At 41.9% G+C, this 20,218-nt stretch overlaps 2 protein-coding genes across 2 annotated transcripts; both read left to right on the plus strand.

Annotated features, from left to right (window-relative positions):
• Window positions 1-2,467: 2,467 nt before the first annotated feature.
• Window positions 2,468-12,792, plus strand: TMEM175 (transmembrane protein 175). The gene is made up of 10 exons (XM_057373264.1): window positions 2,468-2,646; window positions 2,988-3,026; window positions 4,086-4,183; window positions 5,244-5,295; window positions 6,156-6,191; window positions 7,520-7,603; window positions 8,236-8,400; window positions 9,679-9,757; window positions 11,343-11,484; window positions 12,028-12,792. The coding sequence occupies exons 1-10, from the start codon at window positions 2,503-2,505 to the stop codon at window positions 12,689-12,691; spliced, it is 1,503 nt and encodes a 500-aa protein (XP_057229247.1). The 5' UTR covers window positions 2,468-2,502; the 3' UTR covers window positions 12,692-12,792.
• Window positions 12,793-15,636: 2,844 nt separating this feature from the next.
• On the plus strand, window positions 15,637-18,006 carry ATP5ME (ATP synthase membrane subunit e). Its single transcript, XM_057373282.1, has 4 exons — window positions 15,637-15,779; window positions 15,931-15,985; window positions 16,261-16,359; window positions 17,872-18,006. Exons 1-4 carry the CDS (start codon window positions 15,744-15,746, stop codon window positions 17,895-17,897), a joined length of 216 nt encoding a protein of 71 aa, XP_057229265.1. The 5' UTR covers window positions 15,637-15,743; the 3' UTR covers window positions 17,898-18,006.
• The last annotated feature ends 2,212 nt before the right edge of the window (window positions 18,007-20,218 follow it).

Raw genomic sequence — 20,218 nt, forward strand, 5'->3', positions numbered from 1 at the left:
TACTTAGCTATTATTAAAGTAAAACAGAGTCAATATTAAAAGAACAACAGGGTGAAACAGTTTGCTGAAAATTTCCATAGCAGTGGGTGACCATCTGAAAAGGGTGTCCCACTACTGATGCTGTCCATCCTTCACCTATTCCAAGACACTATGTATTTCGTCTGTATTGTGATGGACAGTGATCAGAGTCTTTTATCCATTTTCATGGGTCTGTTTTAACAGTTGTAAATCATTGTAACAACTGTAACATGTGACAGGACCTGGATGATTAAGGACACAACTCTAACAAATATACAAGCRCAAGTATTTGAGTCCCTACTTGCATCTCCAGTGATGTTATCTGCAAATACATAATCACAAAGGGTTCTCATACAAATACATCCTTTTTCAATATGTACAAGTACATTATCAGAAGTTGTTGTGAATGCCCACCAGGACTCTGAGCCATTGACCATCCAAAGGGTAGCGTTCAATGGCTCAAAGTCCTGATGAACACCAGCCAMAAGTGGCATCCCTCAGGGGTCCATACTGGGACCAGTGTTATTAAAAATCTTCATTAGTAACACACATGAAGGGACTGTGTGCATTCTCAGCAAATTTGCAGAAAACACCAAATTGAATGATGTGGTAGACACATCTAAAGGACAGGAAGTCATCAAGAAGGACTTGGACAGGCTGGAGAAGTGGGCCCCATAGGAATATCCTGAGTTCTAACAAGACTAAATGCAAGGTGCTGCACGTGGATCGGGACAGCTGTGGTAGATGAGAAACTTGACATAATCAGGCCATGTGCACTCACCTCCCAATTGTATCCTGGGCTGCATCCAAARCAGCGTGGGCAGCAGGGGAGGGAGGGRATTGTGCCCCTCTGCTCTGCTCTGCTCTGCTCTGCTGAGACCCCACCTGGAACACTSCAYCCAGCTTCGGGGGCCCAGGKCAGGAAGGACATGGACCTATTGGAGCAAGTTTAAAGAAAGGCCACCAAGATGATTAGCAAGATGGAGCACCTCTCCTAAGAGGAAGGGCTGAGAAAATTGGGATGGTTCAGCCTGGAAAAGAGAAGATGGCCTCTGGCGCCTGAAGGGAGCCTACAAGAAAGATGGAGACTTTTGGCAAGGGCATGTATTGACAGGTCAAGAGGAATTGGCCTTAAGCTGGAAGAGGGGTAGGTTCAGGCTAGCTATTAGGAAGAAATTATTTATATAAAGGTGGTGAGGCAGTGACACAGGTTGCCCAGAGAAGTTGTGGAAGCCCCGTCTCTGAAGTGTTTGAGACCCGGTTGGATGAGGCTTTGAGCAATCTGTTCTAGCAAAAGATGTCCCTGCCCATGGCAGAGGGGTTGGAACAGTCAATCTTTAATGTCCCTTCCAACCAAGCCATTGGGTGCAAATTCTTTGCATAAGTCCAGCTGGATGATGTCAGTTCTTCCCTTTCCTGTCACCTCTATAACCCCATTGTAGAAGGCCACCACATTTGTCAGGCATGATTTGCCCTTAATAAAGCCACACTGGCTGTCACCAGCCACATTCTCATTTTTCATATGCCTTAGCATAGCTTCCATGGAAATTTCACACGGGACACAGATGAGACTGACTGGCCTGTACTTCCACAAGTCTTCTTTATCTCACAAGGTCACAGAATCACAAAATGGCTAAGGTTGGAAGGAACCACAGTGGTTCATTTACTCCATCCTCGCTGTTCAAGCAGGATTATTCTAGAGCATATGGCAAAGGATTGCATCCAGTTGGCTCTTGAGCATCTTCACTGAGGGAGACCCAACAACCTCCCGGGGCACAGTTCCTGTTTGTGATTACCCACAGTAAAGAAGTTCTTTCTCATACTCAGGTGCGGCTTTCTTTTTCTGTTTGCTGGCTCTCATTGCTTGGCACCACAGAGAAGAGCCTATGTCCACCTTACTGGCACCAGTCATTGGACATTTACAGACATTCCTGAGATTCCCATTTCAGTTGTCTCTTCTCAAGGCTGAACAGGCCCAGCTCCCTCAGCCTTTCCTCGTAAGAGAGGTGGTCCAGTCCCTTAATCATCTTTGTCACCCTCCACTGGACCCACTCCCGGAGCTCCATGTCTCTTTTGTACTGAGAAGCTCAGATTTGAACACAGCACTCATCAGGGCTGAGTAGAGGAGCAGCATCACCTCGGTCAACTGCTGACGTGCTCTTCTCTTTTTAAAAAGGGAATTTCTTTGAGGAGTATCAATTGCTTCTCTGAGGGTCATGTTTCCTGACCACGTGCAGAAAACAGCGTTGGTGTCACCAGATTCAGGATGCTGTTATGGAAAACGGAGAGGCCAACTACAAGGCCTTTTAAAGGCGGGATTGCTGCTTYAGCTGCTAGACGCCCCGCATCACCACTACTCACGAACACCCACCGCATTGTTTCCGAGAGCGGCGCTCCTCCGCCTCTCCGGGGCAGCGGGCGGCTCCCGCCCCTCTGAGGGCGAGGGGAAGCACCGCCCCCGCCGCCGCCGAGCGCAGCGGGGCCATGGCGGCTCCTCGGGCTGCGCCGCCGGAGCGCGGCCCGGGGCTGGGGCTGGGGTTTGGGTTGGAGCCGGGCAGCAGCACGCAGACATCGCACCGGCTGCTGGCCTACAGCGACGCGCTGCTCTCCATCATCGCCACCGTCATGGTGAGCGYCCGGCGGCGGCGGGAGGGAGGGGCGAGCATGGGGCAGCCGCGGCTGGTCCGGCTTTCCGGGTCGTGCCCGTGCCTGGCCGGGTCGCTCAGCGCTCCCTCGGGGCCGGTGCTGCCCGCCTCGCTGTCGCGACATGCCCGCGGCCGTCCCGGAGCCGTGTCGGCGGTGCTGGCCGGGCCGGGCCGAGCCGGGCCATGGTCCTGCGGCCCGRGAGCGGCTGTGACTCCAGAGCTGCTCCTGCCCACGCCAGCCGCGGGTTTTAGCCTCCGTGGTTTTAGCGAAGCGGTCAACACGGAAAAGAGCGTCATGTGCTAATAAACATTTTGTTATTTCAGATCTTGCCGGTGGCTCACACAAAAATACATCCTGACCAGGTATCACGTGTCTTTTGTTGTTTCTTGTGCCCTCGCAAGTAGACGTAACATTCTCATTAAGCGCGCCCGATTCATTTTGAGTTACAAGCTTTAAAAAACTCAAACCATTAAGTGACATAGATTTCATATACAGCTGGAAGTTGGCGAACTTCGATTGTAAAACTTTTAGGATGAAGATTTATGTTATCTGCAGATTTCGTGACATAAAGCCTGAATGAGGTGTATGTTGTAGGCCACAGATTATATTTGGTTACTCTTCTGTGAAAAATGAATTGCTCATCTGACCAAAACATCTTTCAGAAAGCATCTGGTCTTCTTGGTTATAAACCATCACTTCTCTAAGTCACTTACCTAGCACAATCTGAAATCAGGTTCATAATAAAAATAGTTTGAGTAGGCAAATGTGGAAAAAGAAGACTGCAGAAAACAGGTTAATTCTAAAAAAAAAAAAAAGACAGGAATTTTAGAAAATATAAATTAATAAATGGAAATAAATTATACCGGTTTTTTGTTTTATTTTAGATTTATTTTTCTACTCTTTAAAACAAACCTAAATCTCAGTTTAGGGAGTTTGGGTAAAATCTGTAACACAGCAGGTATACTACAGGAATCTAGTTGAGGCGTTGCGTGAAATTTGCTGAAGTTAAGCCCTCTCCTTTAACAATCATCACATGAAAACCTGGTGTGATGCTTCCACTGCAAGTCAGTGCTGAAAGTAAAAGAGATATATTGTGGCCTATCCTCTGAAATGCATTATTATGGTAAAAGTGAATGCATAAATGAATCACGAGGTGAACAGAGCATTGGGAAGCCCTTTTACAGATTAAAGAGATCTGTTGGTACATCRCATGCTGTATTTTATCCAACTTGAGTTCCCAGAAAGCTGGTTCTTCTGCAATGTACTAAAAGTATTGTTGGATGGGAGCTGCATTCTTGGGGGCCACTTTAAAAAAAAATAGTTTATGTTACTGTACGTACTTTCTCTTTTGCAGATACTGGTAATAATTTCATAATGTAACATTTAACTTTTGTTTCTCTGGGTATCACTTTCTGTTTCAGAAATTAGGTGAAAGTGTTCAGCAACTTCTTCTGGCAAAAATTGCTGTGTACTTGATGACCTTTTTAATAGTCACAGTGGCATGGGCAGCTCATGTAAGGTAGGAGCACTGTTTAAAGTTGAAAGCTAGAAAGTGCAGGAGATGACCAGTGTCTGATGCACTTCTGGCTTTCTACTATACTTCTTGTCTTTCGTTGAATAATATAAAAAAATCATCTTAAGAAATGCTACCCTTAGTAGTGAACAGCTACTCTGATGCCGCTGCCATAGTGATGCAGAGAAAAACAAGCATTGTATATCTTTCAGAGTTACTTTTAATTTTGCTTCAAAGTCTAGATGAAATGAGACCTCTAGTTACGCTGCAAAAACATAACTTTGTAATTTGTGTGCTCCACAACAAAGGAACTGATAAAATATAGCTCGCCTAAAACTCATCTCTTGGTCTTCAGCAGTGCTTGTCACAAAATCAATTGTAATGTTGCAGATTCTGTATTTATAGAGCTATGGACACCTCCACTTGCTGTGTCTTGGTGGCTAAAAAGAAACTGGCATGCAAGCATTACACTGGAACCAGGCAGTTTTTGTTTGAATTTTGAAATTTACAAATGTCACTGTGCAAGTGGATTGACTGCATTCCAATAAAGGTGTGCAACCTGTAATTCGATATTTGAAGCTGATACCACACAGTGCCTTTATCACAGTCCTTTTTTCTGCTTGTATAAGTAAATGCTGAGGTACAGTCTGAATAGTCCAGGGTTTTGTGGAGGATGATGGTGTTATTAATTCAAAGTGACAGTTTTATGCATGAGGAGTTTCATTACCAAAGTCTGGGGATGTTTGCAAGGAAACCTTTTTCTTTGTGTGCTGTCTCTTCAGGAGAAGAGATTTTAAGCCTTAAAATGCTGAAAATACTCAGTTCTAAATAACTGCTTCATGATTGAACTTGATTGTATCTCGCTTTTCAGATTTTTCTAACAAGTTATTTCCATATTTGAGTTACATGAGTTTTGGAAGCATCTGGAATTCTTGTATGAATTCTGAAACAAAGGAAATTGGGTTCCCCTATACTATCATAGATGTGCAATTTATATGTAGTGTTGTAAAATATATTTTGTGAGTTGGCTTGTTCATGATAACCTTACCTTGCCTTGCYTTGCCAGGTTGTTTCAGGTGATAGAGCATATAGATGATGTCCTGGCTCTTCTAAATCTGGTGAGTTTTCAGACACGTGGGATGTTTAACCTAGCAAATACAGGTCACTTTTACTTAAGTGTGTCTGTGAATGTCCATGAGTTTATACTRTAAATAGCATAACTGTGATGTATTTCCAAGTCAGGAAGATACAAAGATCTTTAGTTCCAAGGTGGCTGATTGATAAGTAACTTGCTTTTAACTTACAAATGTTTTACTACAAGCCAAATGGAACTCTGCTGCAGGTTAGTCTGAAGTTTATCTGAGGGAACTGAGTATTTTGCTATGTTTTCTAAAATCTGTTCTCTGAAAGTATGGAACCATACAGTTAGTTTAACTTTGTTCATAAAACCACTGTTGGAACTCCATGAGATAACACTAGAGAAAATTGTTTTAGAGGAATAGACCAAGACATCTGATCCTTACATAATGTAGCTTTCAAAGCAGTACATTCTTTTATGCTTTTGTTTGTTCAGTTGGTTTTTAAAAATTTTGCTTGTTTATATAGTAAATATTTGCGATCAGGTATTAATATTCTGACAAATCAGAAACACCTATTTAGAAGGTGTGGCACATTTAGCCTTGCTACTCTAGAAAGTAGTCTCTTAAAAACTCTAGCAAAATGTTTACCTGTTGTAGTGGTAACAAAACTGTAGTGTTTTCTAAAATAAGCCTGTAAAATTCGGACAGAAAGCAGGGAAAATGTGTACAAAACTAGCCATTTGTTGTAGTCAAAGCTCAGCAATTTCAGAAATGTGGGTATTTTTCATGCTGCAGCACAAGCATGTGATCTCTTTGTAAAATACAAAGCAAGCAATGCCCTCATTGAAGATATGTCCAGAAAATACCTAGTGTTTCAATATGCTCTTTTTCTGTTTTAGGCATGTATGATGATCATAACCTTCCTGCCATATACAGTAAGTAATTTTCTAAAATCTGGCATATCTTTAAATTACAGGTTTGTTTCTTTCTTTATTTGGAATGACTTTACCAAGGTATTTGGAAACTCAGGGAAGTATTGTTACCATATAAACCCTGAATCCATTATCATAGTTAAATATTGCTTCTTTAAAATTCATGAAGCTATTTTATAATCTTCAAATATTGCATGTTTTAGACCTGGTAGAAAATGGATATTCTAGAACAAAAATTACAGTCATGGAAAGTCTTAGTATCATAGAACCATAGAATTGTTTGGGTTSGAATGAGCCATTAAATGTCATATGGTCCAAGCCCCTGCAAAGATCAGAAACATCTTCAGCTAGATGAAGTTGCTCAAAGCTCCATCCAGTCTCACCCTGTATGTCKCCAGGGACTGAGCAACCTGTGTCAATGGTTCACCACCCTCATGGTAAAAAATTTCCTACAATTTCTTTTAAAACAACTGTAGTGATAAAGGTCCAAGTTAACTCCGGGGAATTTTGGTAAGAAATAAAACTGTGTTTCAAACTCCTCCTTACATAGTATGACATTTTCCTTTTGTAATTTTGACTGAGTTTGTGGTATCACTTCTGACTGGCTTTGCAAGATTGATTTTGGTATCTGATGGTTCATGTTTGAAATCTGCAGTTTCTGATGGGGTGACCTCAAAAGAACATTCGCAGCTGAATAAAACAGTTGCCTTTGGTGCATCTTGACTGTTGTATGTGTAAAAGAGGCTGTTTCTCGGTGGATATATATGTCTTATATTTAGTTTGTAAAAAATAAGGCTGTGGTCAATAAAACCATCTTTATCAGCAAGGGAACATACTTTCTGTTTTGACTTGAACCTGAAATATTTTTTTGAAAGTTGTCAATACTACCTTAATACTACACSCTGCTTTTCTTGTTTTTCTTTATCCTCCCCTAAAGAAGCTTCAGAAATTAATACAACAGGGAGCCATCAAGATAGACAAACTAAAAGATTCAAAAAGGTATCCTAATACCAAGAATTTTCACAGCTATGACATCAAGTCGACCAAAAGCAGTTAAACGTTATGCTCAGATACAAGCCAGCCTGTAATTATGATAGAGGCACAGTGTCAGAGTGGTTAAAGTTTAGCACTGTCAACATCAAAGGAAAACCGTCTCTCCATATGTCTTCTGGCTACATGGCTAGAAATTGCATGTAATGGAATTATGATTTGCAAATTATTATTTAAATTTATGAGTTTCAGTATTGAATGAAGMCTGCTTCCATTTCTCTGCTGTTATGCCTACATTGCTTCTTAATTAAATATTTGATCTTGTTGCATTCTTTTTACAGTTTTCCTTAATGGCCTCCTTTCCAGGGGTACCTTTTGGCATCTTCCTGTTCAGYGTCTGTGCTGTTGTCATTGGTCTTATACAGGTATTGGAGCTATCTATTTACATTTTCACTTTTAAATAGACCTTTTTTTGTATAGAACTGGAAGTTCTAAGTTAAGTTTCCTAACGAGGGGCATAAATTGCTAAATGTGTTGTTTGCATAGCATTCTTTTTCAAAGTTGTGCCCATTATGATAATGTAGTACCTGAATTTTCATTCACTCTCCCGTGAAGCTGTTTTTTGCAACTGAATTAGCTGATCTCAAAGTTCATAGAATTCCTTTCCCACTCTTTCTAAAAATGCCTTGGGGAAAGAACAGTTGACTTTTCCTGCTGAGGTCTTTTGGAGCCATGCAGCAGTGCGTGAGGTAACACAGGCTTTCAGCCTCAGTCTAGCATCACTCTTCCACCTGTTGCAGCACTTTGCTGCTTTCTGTTCCTTRGTACAGAGTCTTCCTTCTTCTTCATCAAAAGTCCATGGTCATGACAAGCTCTGTAGGGGAGACTAAAATCTTGGCATGCAGTGTGTTGTGAAATCTCAGAGTTTCTAGGACCAACCTTTCATATGGGTGTGAAGAATAAGTTTGAAAGTGTTTTGGAAGTTGTTGTTTTATAGTTCTGTGTCTTACATTTGAAATGCTGCTTAAACTTTCAAGTAATACTCTTCTTCTTGCAGGCTGTGATAGTAGCATATGGATTCTATCACCCACACTTACTGAATCAACAGATACAGGAGTCTGAAAATCAGAATTTCTATAAACGTCATATCTTAAAGATTATCCTAAGAGGACCAGTTTTATGCTTTTTAGCAGCCATCTTTTCTTTTTTCTTTATTCCTTTGGTAAGTTCTCCCAGTTAACTGAGAACTTKGATGCAGCAGTTTGTATCAGTTGCCTTTAGGACTGTGTATGAAAATAATGTCCATGTTAAATATGCTGACTTCCTCAGTTGCCTGTTCTGTGGTGTTGTAATCTTGACTGCTATTTTGCGTGGAATGTATTCAATCACATTTATCAGCCTTTACCTTGATCCATGAGTTCCTGTAGTTTAAAATTATATTTTGCTACAATATTACTTGCTATGCCTGCTTTTTTATCTTAAGCAGGTCTTCTAAACTCTACTTTAGTATCTTATGCATCAGAAGTATTTGAGGTAATATGGAAGATTACATGAAATAAACACCACATTACACAAACTGAGGAGAAGTGAATGCAGTTGCTGCACTAACTTAGGGTATAAGAGCAAAGAGAGTAAGGAGACCAGCTGGCCAACCTGCATCTCAAAACAAATAGTTTTGGCTAGGGCCTGCTCTTACATAGCCCTTTTGTCTTCCTTTTTATATTTAACGGCAGTGASTTGCTCCTACTTATTAATAGCTTTAACTTTTTTTATGGAACCCCTGCTCAAAACTGAAATCTAGTTTTTGAATGTATCTTGAGCTTCCATTCCTCTCGTTCTTTAGGAAAATATGGATTTAATGGAATTTTGAGAACGATTCCACAGGGATTAGTAGTATTGAAATAATCCACAAGTTTGTGAGAAATCAGGTTGCTGTTGATGAAGGGGACAGTTATGAGTGCCATGGTGAAAAAGCCTACTTTTATCTGAACATATGTTTTCCTCTTCTCCCTCATTCCATTCACTGGAGGTTTTTTGTTTGTTTTTAATATTAGCAGTAGTGAAATCAGTCTTCAAGTTGCTCCTGTGCTTAGACCTGTGCAAAGCCTGTGAACCACTTATGACCCACTAATGTGTTTTTGTGACATATGTAGTAGAGTCAGAGAATATTTTGAATTGGAAGGACCCATAAGAATCATGTGGGATAATTCTTCAACTTCCAAAGCAATTATTCCTGCATTTTTTGTTAGCAGAATTATTTCCCTCTTGTTTTAGCTTGCTTTATTAGTGGTACTAAATTAGCTATCGAAAAGCAGTTCCTCATGCAATATTCAGGAGGTGCATGTGCATTTCATCTGAGCCTTTTTCTTTGTGAAAGTCAAGATTTGTTTTTCTAAATGTGATTAGATCTAAGATTAAGAKTAGTAGTTTCATATCAAAGTTGGAAGGTAATCTGTATTTTGGCAATTATATTTAAACTGTTCATCTTTTTCTCCAATAGTCTTACGTACTTCTTGGACTCGTAATTGTTTTTCCACATCTCACTCGATTAATCACATGGTGTAAAACCAAAGTTATTGGTGAGTAACAAAATTCTTAGGAATTTAGGAGTATGCTCAGATTACATTGTCAACACGTTATCCAAACAACCTGGAGCAAAGTAATTTTAGTTCTGCTTTCTTTTTCAGTCTTGGAACATAGTACTTTAAGGGTTTATTGATGGGCTTCTAACAGTGTCTCTCTTGCTCTCTGGCTTCCCATAATTGTGAGGACATTTGTGTAAGGCACAATACACTTAAAGACCATTTCGCGGTGCAGAACCTCTGTTTTTTCCTGATTGTGCAGACACACAGCTACAGGCATAATGGCTGCAGGCCATCTATTGCTTTTCCCTTCTCAAGAGGGAGCATGGGGATGGAAGAACATGGGAAGAATGCAAACTCTGCTTGTGTCAGTTTCTTCCCTGCAAGTACTCCACCTGTAAATCAAACTTGATCAAGGTAGTTAACTATTCAGGGTATTCGATCYCATTAATCTAATTGCTGTGGTCTAAAGAGGTGCCTTCACATGTATCTTAAGTTGGCCTAAATTCATGGTTCCTTCCCTTGTGTGCTTTCTGCTCTCCTTGTGTCACAACTAACAATTGCACAACCATAGCAACAACCTGACCTGTGCCATTGCCAATATGAAAGGAGAAGGGGATATCATACAACCTACTTGGCTGAAAGATGCAGTGTCCCTCTGAGAGGGACTGCAGAAACACTGAACAGATAATGTCTRTGGAACTGACACTCCTGAGCTGGGTGAGAAGAATAACACCTTTGTGCTTCTGTTGCTGCTATTTAGGCTTGTACAAGTCTGCCTGTTCACAAGACAAATGGGAGCATACTTTTTACTCCCCCATGTGGCAGCAATAGTAGGGAGGCAGAAGTGCTCTGAAAGGATGAAGCCAGACTCTCAGAGCCTGACAATACAAATATTGTCCATGCTTATTGTGATGGAGCCACTGGTTTGCTGTCAGGTGCTGTCTGTGTGTCTCACCCTGTCAAATGGCTGACATAAATTACTGCTTTATGGAATTTCTTGAGATTACACTTGCTTTGCACTCSTATGGAACCTTAACTTCTTTCCTTGTCCAGTCTATACTCCTGAAGCAGTGTATTTTGGCTAGCTAGGCAGCTCTGAGTCCAGTCTTTAGAGATGTGTTTGACATTTGCTATGAAAGCTACACCTTTTCACCAAAGGCGTGAATTATTTTAAATCAGGTCATTTGATATCCCAGTCCAGCCCCATGCTCCAGAAAGGTTTTTTTTCTGCCATGTAGTATAAGTTCTCTGTGCTGTCATAGAGGCCCTTCAGCTATTAGGGCTTCCTGAGGCACAGCATCTGACTTTTTTTGTTCAACTGCAACTTTGATTCATTATTCACTTGGTGGAAATGGTTTGCTGTGTGGTTTAATGGACAGGACTTTTTGTTTGTCCATGAAGCACTTGTCTTGAAAGAAACACGAACTTCAGGGAGAGGCACATATGCAAAAAAAAGTAGAGTGACYGACCTGTGTGAATGACTGGCATGGGGAGAAAGGGGGGTCACAGTAGGTTGTTGAACTACCTGATTTTATACTTCTTTATTCTTTCATTATTAAGCCTCAGGATTTGTTTTCAGGTCGGAGAGGTGAAGAGGAGGAGCCTCATAGCTTAGAAACCTTCACTTTTTACCTCAGTGAACCTCTGAGTAAGGAACGGGTAGAAGCATTCAGTGATGGAGTCTATGCTATTGTAGCAACCCTGCTTATTCTGGATATATGGTAAGGCTTTGTGCTGGTTCTGCGGCTTCTTCTAGTTGAATATATTAACTTCTGTCTGCATGTAATATTTTAGGAAATATAATTAATCAGGTGTTGTCTTTGACTTCTAAAACCTGCAATGGTTACTTTAAGGTATTATTTTCTGAAAAGACTCAAAGCACAAACCAAGGATAACTACATTTTAGCAGTAATGATCATCTGTGTGTGTAATGCATGTTGGCATGTGAAGTCTTGAAGAACAAACTTCCTTTTTTCTTTACTTACGTTTTCATATGAAAGGCTTTAATCAGTAAAAGCTGTTTAGGTACATGGCAACTTTATTAACCCACAGGAATGCCAGCTTACGTTTAGATTTCCTTTTATATTTAATTTCTTTGCAGAGCTATTACTGGAAACACTGTTTCTAAGTTGCAAATTCCAGAAGTACAGAATGGATGCCTGTTGTTCACTACTTGCACAAAGTAAATCAGCATAGTTCAGTGTTGCTCCAGATGTGTTTTTATAATAGTAATGTGCAAAGTAAAGCAATTTTTCTYTCCACAGTGAAGACAATGTTCCTGATCCCAGAGAAGTTGAGGAGAAGTTCCATGGCAGTCTTCTTGAAGCTTTAAGTGAATATGGGCCAAACTACCTTGCTTACTTTGGCTCATTTGTTACAATCGGTCTCTTGTGGTTTGTCCATCACTCACTTTTCCTTTATGTAACAAAAGCTACCCGATTAATGGGACTGCTTAACATACTTTCATTGGCTTTCATTGGTGGGCTTCCACTGGCTTACCAGCTGACCAGTGAATTTGCGGAGAAGTCTCATAATGAAATAGAAGCCATTCAGGTCAGTTGTGTTATCACTTTCTTTGCCAGCATATTTCAGTTTGCCATATGGACTACAGCCCTTCTCAATGAAGAGGAAACTTTGCATGCCTTTGCTAGATATGGTGGTAAGGAGCATGCCTTCATGTTTGCCAAGCTGGCTCTCTACCCTTGTGTAAGCCTTGGGGCCTTCTTTTTAACTTGCTTGTTAAGTGAATTCAGCACAGCAATTTTCCATCTTATGCAGATTGTAATCCCATTTGCTTTCCTTGCCTTGCGCATTTTTGTTAGAATTGCTTTAACTGCCATAAGGTCTGTGATGTCTCTGTCCAGGCGGAAGRTTGTATTGTTAGAAGAAGAGGAGGCGTGTTTGTCTCCAAATGAAATACTGACCTAATTTTCTGCACAGTGCATGTGAAGTTACAAGATTAACTTCAGTTCCTCTGACTCACATTATATTCATGTGGATTATATTGACCTAAACCAAAGCCTGTATCGACCATATGTTTTAGCTGGTCATGCTTGAGGCCCTTTCTCCAAAATCTGCTATTGAAAATGTTGGGTAAATAGGGGACACAAAGAAAAGCATGTTCCCCTTCTTTTAGGGGTGCCCTGTAGGAAAAAATGCTGCTTGACATGTAACTGCAGCGATGGTTGATTAAGAAGTGGACAGATGCACAGAAAAATGGCAGCCAAACACAGGCATAGAAGTTGGTTGTGCTTCTTGTGCATAGGAGAATGTGAGGCATGGAAGATAGGGAGACCTCTGGATTTCTGGATAGTGTATCACAGTAGAACATTTGTGCATACAAGTTGCTGGTCTAAGTTTAATTTTTTTTCAATGATTACACTGTTTGTTCTGCATAATTACAAACTGGGGATACCATTTGGAAATCTGCCTGTATTTGAATGGTTCTCTGTGTGAGTTTAGATGGGAGGTGCAATTGTGATAGTCTTCCAGGCTACCTGAACACAAGTTAGTGTATCTATTCTTTTTAAAAAAGGATATATGTAAAAAATGAGGATTAGTGTGGCTTTGCATCCAGGTGTCAATTAGTTTTGATATTTTCTGCAGAAAGAGAGGTGTGGGACTAGAGTAAGGGTTTTTTCTGTTCTGCAGCAGCTGCTCATCTGCAGTGTTTGGATTTCTTCAGGCTTTTTGTGTCTGTTTTCATGCCTGTCAATGGAACATCCTTCTGTTACTCTGAAGGCATGATGCAATAKTCAAAGAGAGTATGAGACTGCAATAGATGACAGTTCTGTATTAGATAAGGGAGTTAAGCTTTTTTCTGAGTGGTGGATAACTAAGGATTCCCACAGATTGTTGCATCTCAGGAAGACAGCAGAAGAAACTAACCCTGTAAAAGTTCCTGTCCATAATAAGTTGCTTTTTGTTTTTTTACTCTTATGTGCAGCTGGATCAGCTTTACKCTTTTCAAGCCAACCAACCTCTGGCTGCCCTGGAAGCCATTACATTTCYTTTTCTCAAAACGATTAATTTGTACCTTGAATTGTCTTAGTGCCTGACTTTAATGCCATAATTATTCCCATTTGGGGAATTTTGTTGTTCATCTTAAAAAAAAAAATACTGTGGCAAAGTATGCCTGAAGAAGTCATAGGTGAAAACTAATTCAGATATCTCGTTTTGGTTGAGATCAGTCTTGAAAGCACTTGTGCTTTTGTTTTGAAGCACCTTGATACCTATATGTAATTGTGACTATTACATACTTCTTGTGAACAGAATATGTTCAGCGTTTCAAGGGGATTTATAACTAGTTGTGGTTAAATTACTTGCATTGTGTCCTGTATAATGGTTTTTCTGATACTTATTAAAAGCACTTTTGGTTCTGTACGGTTTTGTTTCTAATGTGCAGCAGGCACATAAAAAGTARTGAATATGTGTATTTGTAATAAATTGCAATCAGTGAAAAAACAAAGCTTCAGGCCACTTATTTCCTCTCTGTAAGTGAACCTTAAGTCTAATATCTGTATTAAAATTATGTTAGATGGCTTTTTCCTTCAAAATCATGAAGGTCTCTTCCAACTCAGCAGTTTTGTGATTTTTTTTTTTTTTTTTGTAAAACCTGTTTCTAGTGTGATGTAAAGAAATGTTGATTTTGCTTCTGTTGGTACTTGAAGAAAATTAAAGCCAAAACTGAATCTCACCAAGGAGTTTCATTTTGATGTGTACAAGGATACTTTGATACTATATAAAGCAATGTGTAAATACTACAAGGCACTGTATTGTCTCAATAATGCACTTTCCCTCTTTTTTTTTAATTTACCCCACTTACAGATAAGCAATTTGTTCTGCAGAAAGAACAATTTTATTTTTTCTTAAGATAGCTGTATTCAAACCAAATTTGGTAATATCTCAGAACTTAAACCTGAGGGCAAGTATGATGTTCATATAAACAGACCTGGTTTAGCAGCATTTTAAGTTCTTGAGAAACCAGTTGCATTAATTTGAATTGTATCAGTCTTAAGCAGAAAGATTATTTYTGAGTGTAACTATAAGTAGGTGTTCTTTACAGCATTACTAATGATCACGGGCTTTTCTATCTATGAATATTAACGTGAAATACAAGAATTATTACAATCCCAGAATCATACAGTGAATGTCATTGGAAAGGCCTTCTGAAGACTGTCTGGTTCAAGCCTCCACTTTAAGGTTGGGTAGACTGGTTGTAGAGGTCTATATGCAGTCAGACTGAACACCTGAACAGACCATTACTCAAAAAGTTACAGCATGATGAAATCAAGGTTGGAAGAGACCTTTAAGATCATCCTGTCCAACCATGCACCCACCACTGCCACTGTAACCCCTAAACCACATCAGCAGCACCAGATTCAGATGCCTCTTAAACACCTCCAGGGACCACCCTCTGGGCAAGCTATGCCAGTACCGGACCAACCTGATAGAAAAAGAATTTCTAGTATGTTTTCAAACGGTGCAACCCGTTTTAACGTCCGATTAGCCTTACGAGGGGGGAAAAAAAAAAGCTTTTTCTCTTCCATTTAAAAGGAATTTCCTGCATTCAGTCTGTGTCCATCAGGCATTGGCGAACATCGATGAGACTCCCCCTGATCCCTGTCACAGGCTGCACAGTCGCAGCTCCCTCAGCCTCTCCCTGTGGCAGTGAGGGAAAAAAAAAAAAGCTTTTTCCCTTCCATTTAAAAGGAATTTCCTGCATTCAGTCTATCCATTCACATTAATAAACATCGATGAGACTCCTCCAGATCCCTGTCACGGGCTGCACACTCGCAGCTCCCTCAGCCCCGCCCTGTGGCAGAGACGCGGCAGTGCCTGCGCCGCCGGAGCTSTTTCAGTGACGGCATCGCAAGCGCTCAGGAAGCAGAGCACAGCCCAGGGGATCGGCTTCCCGGTCACGGCTGCTGCCCGCCCCTTCCTGCCGCCGCGCTCGGTTCCGCCCGCCGCCGCCGCCAGGATGATCCCGCCGGTGCAGGTGTCCCCGCTGATCAAGGTGAGGGCAGCGGGGGGATCACCCAGGGGGTCCCGGGGCTGCGGGAGGCCCGGTGGGGCCGGCGGTCTCGGCGGGTCGGGGCGGGGGGCGGCGGGGCCGGCCGTGCCCGTGGGCTGAGCGAAGGGCGCGTCCTTGTCTCTGTGTCCCGCAGTTCACCCGCTACTCGGCGCTGCTCGTGGGGATGATCTACGGCAAGAARCGATACGGTGAGTGAGGTGTGCCGGGCGGCCGCTCCCCGCTCCCCCGCGTCCGCGCCGCAAGGGCACCTTGAGATGGCCCGGCCGCCATTTCCCTCCTCCGGCCCGGCCCGGCCTCGGCCCTGCCTGATCGCTGCTGCTGGGGTAAAGCCGCAGATCCTTATGTAATGTACCTGTGTGCCAAAAAAACTGGCTTTTCCTCCTTTTTGAGCGAGCCCGCAGCCGCGGAGCATTCCGCCRGGGGTTCGGGAAGTTGTGTTTTAAAGGGATTGTGTTGATGGCAGACTACCTGAAGCCGATTGCTGAAGAAGAGAGGAGAATAGAGGCGGAGGAGAAAAAGAAACGTGAAGAGCTGGAGCGGATCGCAAAAGAGATTGCGGAAGGTACTTYCTCGGTTTAGTGTATTCATAGCACACTGTCTTGCAGGTGTTTGGCTGCAGGACTGCTGTTCACCGCAGTGCACTTAGGAGAAATTGAGGCCTGCAGCTAACCCTGCAGGCAGTTGTTAGGGAGAGCCATGTAAGCAGTAAACAGTCCTGCTGTTTAATGATGCTTGCGTTTTAAAAGATTGTCAGAGCAATAGTTAACGCTTTTGCAGCAGTCAGGATTTGTTAAATGGCTGAATTTCTGCAGAGAAAATAAAWTGCTAAAAGCTGCTGATTCTTCTATGAGGCATAACTGAATCCATATATTAAGTGTAGCAGGATGTCCSTTATTTATTTGGATGTACGATCACTTTTCTCCCTGTAGTGTAGAAACCTCACCAGTGTGACTATCTAAACTGTAAGCCATAGGCAACTTGAGACTTCTAAGTGGTGTCACAGCTGGACMGTTAGAGGTTAGCTTGATTTTTTGTATCTTGTTGTGTCAGAGGTCACCTTCATTTGTTGTATCTCTGGCAYGAAGAGAGTATCCTGGAGGGTATCACTTGGAACTAGTACTCTTTCTTATTTCTCATTCCCTACCACTTGGACTGTTCTTGCTGCAGAATTTTCCCCTTGTCCTTAGGGTTATTTTTTGTGTCCTCTGTGCAGTTCWAAAAGAGGATTCCTTCCCTGCTGCCATACAGAGGAATGTGATCTTTAGCTTTTTTTTTTCACCTAGGTTTTTTAGGTAGACTTTTAGAAGAATTTTAAGAAAATTGATTAATGTCAATTAACAGCTCAATCTGTTCTTGGTACAGATACATACTCAGTAACTCCTTCCGTGGGAAGTAGTGGCATTTACATTTTCCTAAATAAAACTAGTGTTGAACAAAACGCTAAATTAACTAGACACAGAGAAAATAAAATATCATTTGCATCGCATACTAGAGATAACGCTATTTTGCCATCTTAAATACATCATCAACACATTTAACCATTGGTCATGGTTAAATAAATGAGTCTTTTAGGTGTTCTCTAACTAGAAGAAACTTTCTGTATTTTTGGAGGTAGAGGTTTTGCTGTAGTGTTGCCGGTCCCCTTAGTAAGAAAATTCTCCTTTAGAATGTTTCATGTTTAAAAGGGGCRCAAAGGTGACAGGTCTGTTGTTCCCAACGATGGTCTTGGTATGTTTTTTTCAGAAAAGCAGTGTTAAACTTCCATTATTTGCAGTGCAGTTGCTGAAGATTTTTMTGAAAGATGGACATAGCTGTAGTGGTAGCTTTTTGTGGGCCTGTTTGAATTGTCAGTTTAAAAGACTGTCTTTTACTACTGAGTAAACTTAAAAGGTTGCATTTACCTCAAAGCTCTGAGTTACAATTCTGTTGAATAAACAGAAGTGGGGTTCATAAAAAATGGCTAAAAAATACTATGTAGAAGTAGTCTTTGATTCCACTGATGGCTTTGTGTATTTTAGTTTTGCATGGGAGTGGCTAGGAGTCCTAACCATGTTTATGTCTTCTTCCCTTCTAGCAAGTGAAGATTCCATACTGAAATAAACTACAGATTTCGTCTGAATTTCGCACATGGGGATACATGGCTAACACTGAGCTCTCCAGTGGCTTTTGAACTCTGATATTCTGTCAATAAAATACTTACTATACTTAATTTGGTATTTTTTGAGTGAATTGCATGGAACAGCGACCAAAATACTTACAAAATACAACAGGAAGCATCTGCCACAATCTGTTGTTGCAGCTGGAACACCCCATTGTATTCCCTCAGCAACTGCCAGTCACTACACACATTACAGGTAATGATGATGATCAGAAGATACATACAGTTGGATGTATACATGAGCAGGTGGGGAAGACTGGTGAGGTGCTGACTGACTGATACTATTTTTTAAATGGCTTGACTGGAGAGTTTCATAGAATTGTAGAATCTTAAAGGATTGGAAGGGACCTTCAAGATCATCTAGTCCCAACATCCCACTGCCATGGCAGGGACACCTCCCACGATCACATTTAAGACCTTGTCCAGCCTGGCTTTGAACAATGCCATGGTTGGGGCATCCACAATCTCCCTGGGCCATCTGTTTCAGTATTTCACCACCCTCACAGTAAAAGAATTTTTTTCCAATACCTAACCATTTTCCTCTTTCAGTTTGTACGCATTACTCCTTGTCCTGTCACTACAGTTTCCGGCAAAGCATCCATCTCCAATTTCCCTATAGGACCATTGAGATACTGAGATTGCTGTGAGGTCTCCACACAGACTTCTCCAGAAAACAGACATGACTTCCTCAGTCTGTCTTCATAGGGGAGGTGCTCCTGTCCTTTTAGCCATGTTTGGGCCTTTTCTGGACTTGTTCCAACAGTTCCATGTCCTTTGTTGGGGGCCCTGGAACTGTTTGCAGCACTCCCAAGTGGGGTCTCAGCAGCGCAGAGCAGAGCAGAGGGGCACAATCCCCTCCCTCCCCTGCTGCCCACGCTGCTTTGGACACAGCCCAGGATCCCATTGGCTTTCTGGGCAGGGAGTGCACATGGCCTGGTCATGTTGGGTTTTTGATCAGCCATCACCCCAAGTCTTTCTCATCAGGGCTGCTCTCAATCACTCCTCCACCCAACCTGTACCTGTGTCTGGATTGCCCTGGCCCAGGTGCAGGACCTTCCTTTGGCCTTGTTGAAGTGCATGGGGTTTGCAGTCCCACCTCTCCAGCCTGTCCAGGTCCCTCAGGATGCCATCCCTTCCCTCCAGTGTGTTGAACTGCCCCACACAGCTTGGTGTCAGTGGTAAATTTACCATTGAGTGCCCTCGATCCCACTGTCACTGGCAAGATGTTGAACARCATCAGCCCCWGTACTGACCCCTGAGRGAGACCCCAGTACTGAYCYCTGKTTTCTGCATGGACAATGAGGTGTTGACTGCAATTCTGCATTTCTGTCATGTTTTTTTAGCTTTGCTATCACAGTGAATTATTGCTTGATTCTTGCATGTGACAGGGCAGTCAGATTTGATTATGGCTGTCAATCTGCTCTAATCTGAGGAATTGATGCTGACTCACTAGTCAGGTGTTCTAAACACTACAGAAGGACAGATGTTGTTCCTCAAAACTAAGAACAAGTTACAGCCAAAATGTAGTCTGTTTCATAAGGAGCGACTGGCTATGCATCCTGATTATGGAGGAGATGTCTGCCACGCTTTCCATACAGTCCTCAAAAACTGGGTTTAGGCCAAGCATGAAAGCTGTCCTTTCAATRCCTCTTAGACTGGGAAGAATTTCCGTGTGGGGTGGGAAAGGTACTATGTGTCTCTTTAGAGCCATTCCCCAGGGCCCAAATTAGTTCTCTGCCACCCCATTCTTTCCAGACAATAGATGATTATCAGGCTCAAGCCTAAAAAAGGCCAAGAAAATGAAGGAAGCAGTGAGAAAATGTATTTCCTCTCAAAAGGTATGACGGGGAAGACCCCTCATGCTTGTTCTGGAAAACATTACATCCCCCTTTGTTCTGCTGGAACTATATTTGTGTGACTTCTCAGTCCTCTGCTGCTTCTTGAGAGGGAGTTGAATGTTTCAGTTGATTCAGTTTTCTAAATGATTCMGTTTTCTACTGAATCTGCTAAATGTTTTTTTAATCTTATAGTTTTGTGGAAGTGGAGGAAGAGGTACAGAGTAAAAAAAGATCTTTCTCTTGTAAGCTTTTATGACAGATAATGCAAGCCACACTCAGCCCAGACAACAATTGAATCTTGGATCTAGTACCCTCTGGACTCCATAGAGATTTTCTTTCCCAGGATCTGGAGATGCTGATAAGACAAAGCCCCTAATTGTGCACCAAGACATGGACCCCCTCTGCCTGAAGGGTGGAGCTGGCGT

This window comes from Malurus melanocephalus, unplaced genomic scaffold (assembly GCF_030028575.1).
Source record: "Malurus melanocephalus ecotype Western Australia unplaced genomic scaffold, MMel_1.1 scaffold_191, whole genome shotgun sequence".
Taxonomy (NCBI): Eukaryota; Metazoa; Chordata; class Aves; order Passeriformes; family Maluridae; genus Malurus; species Malurus melanocephalus.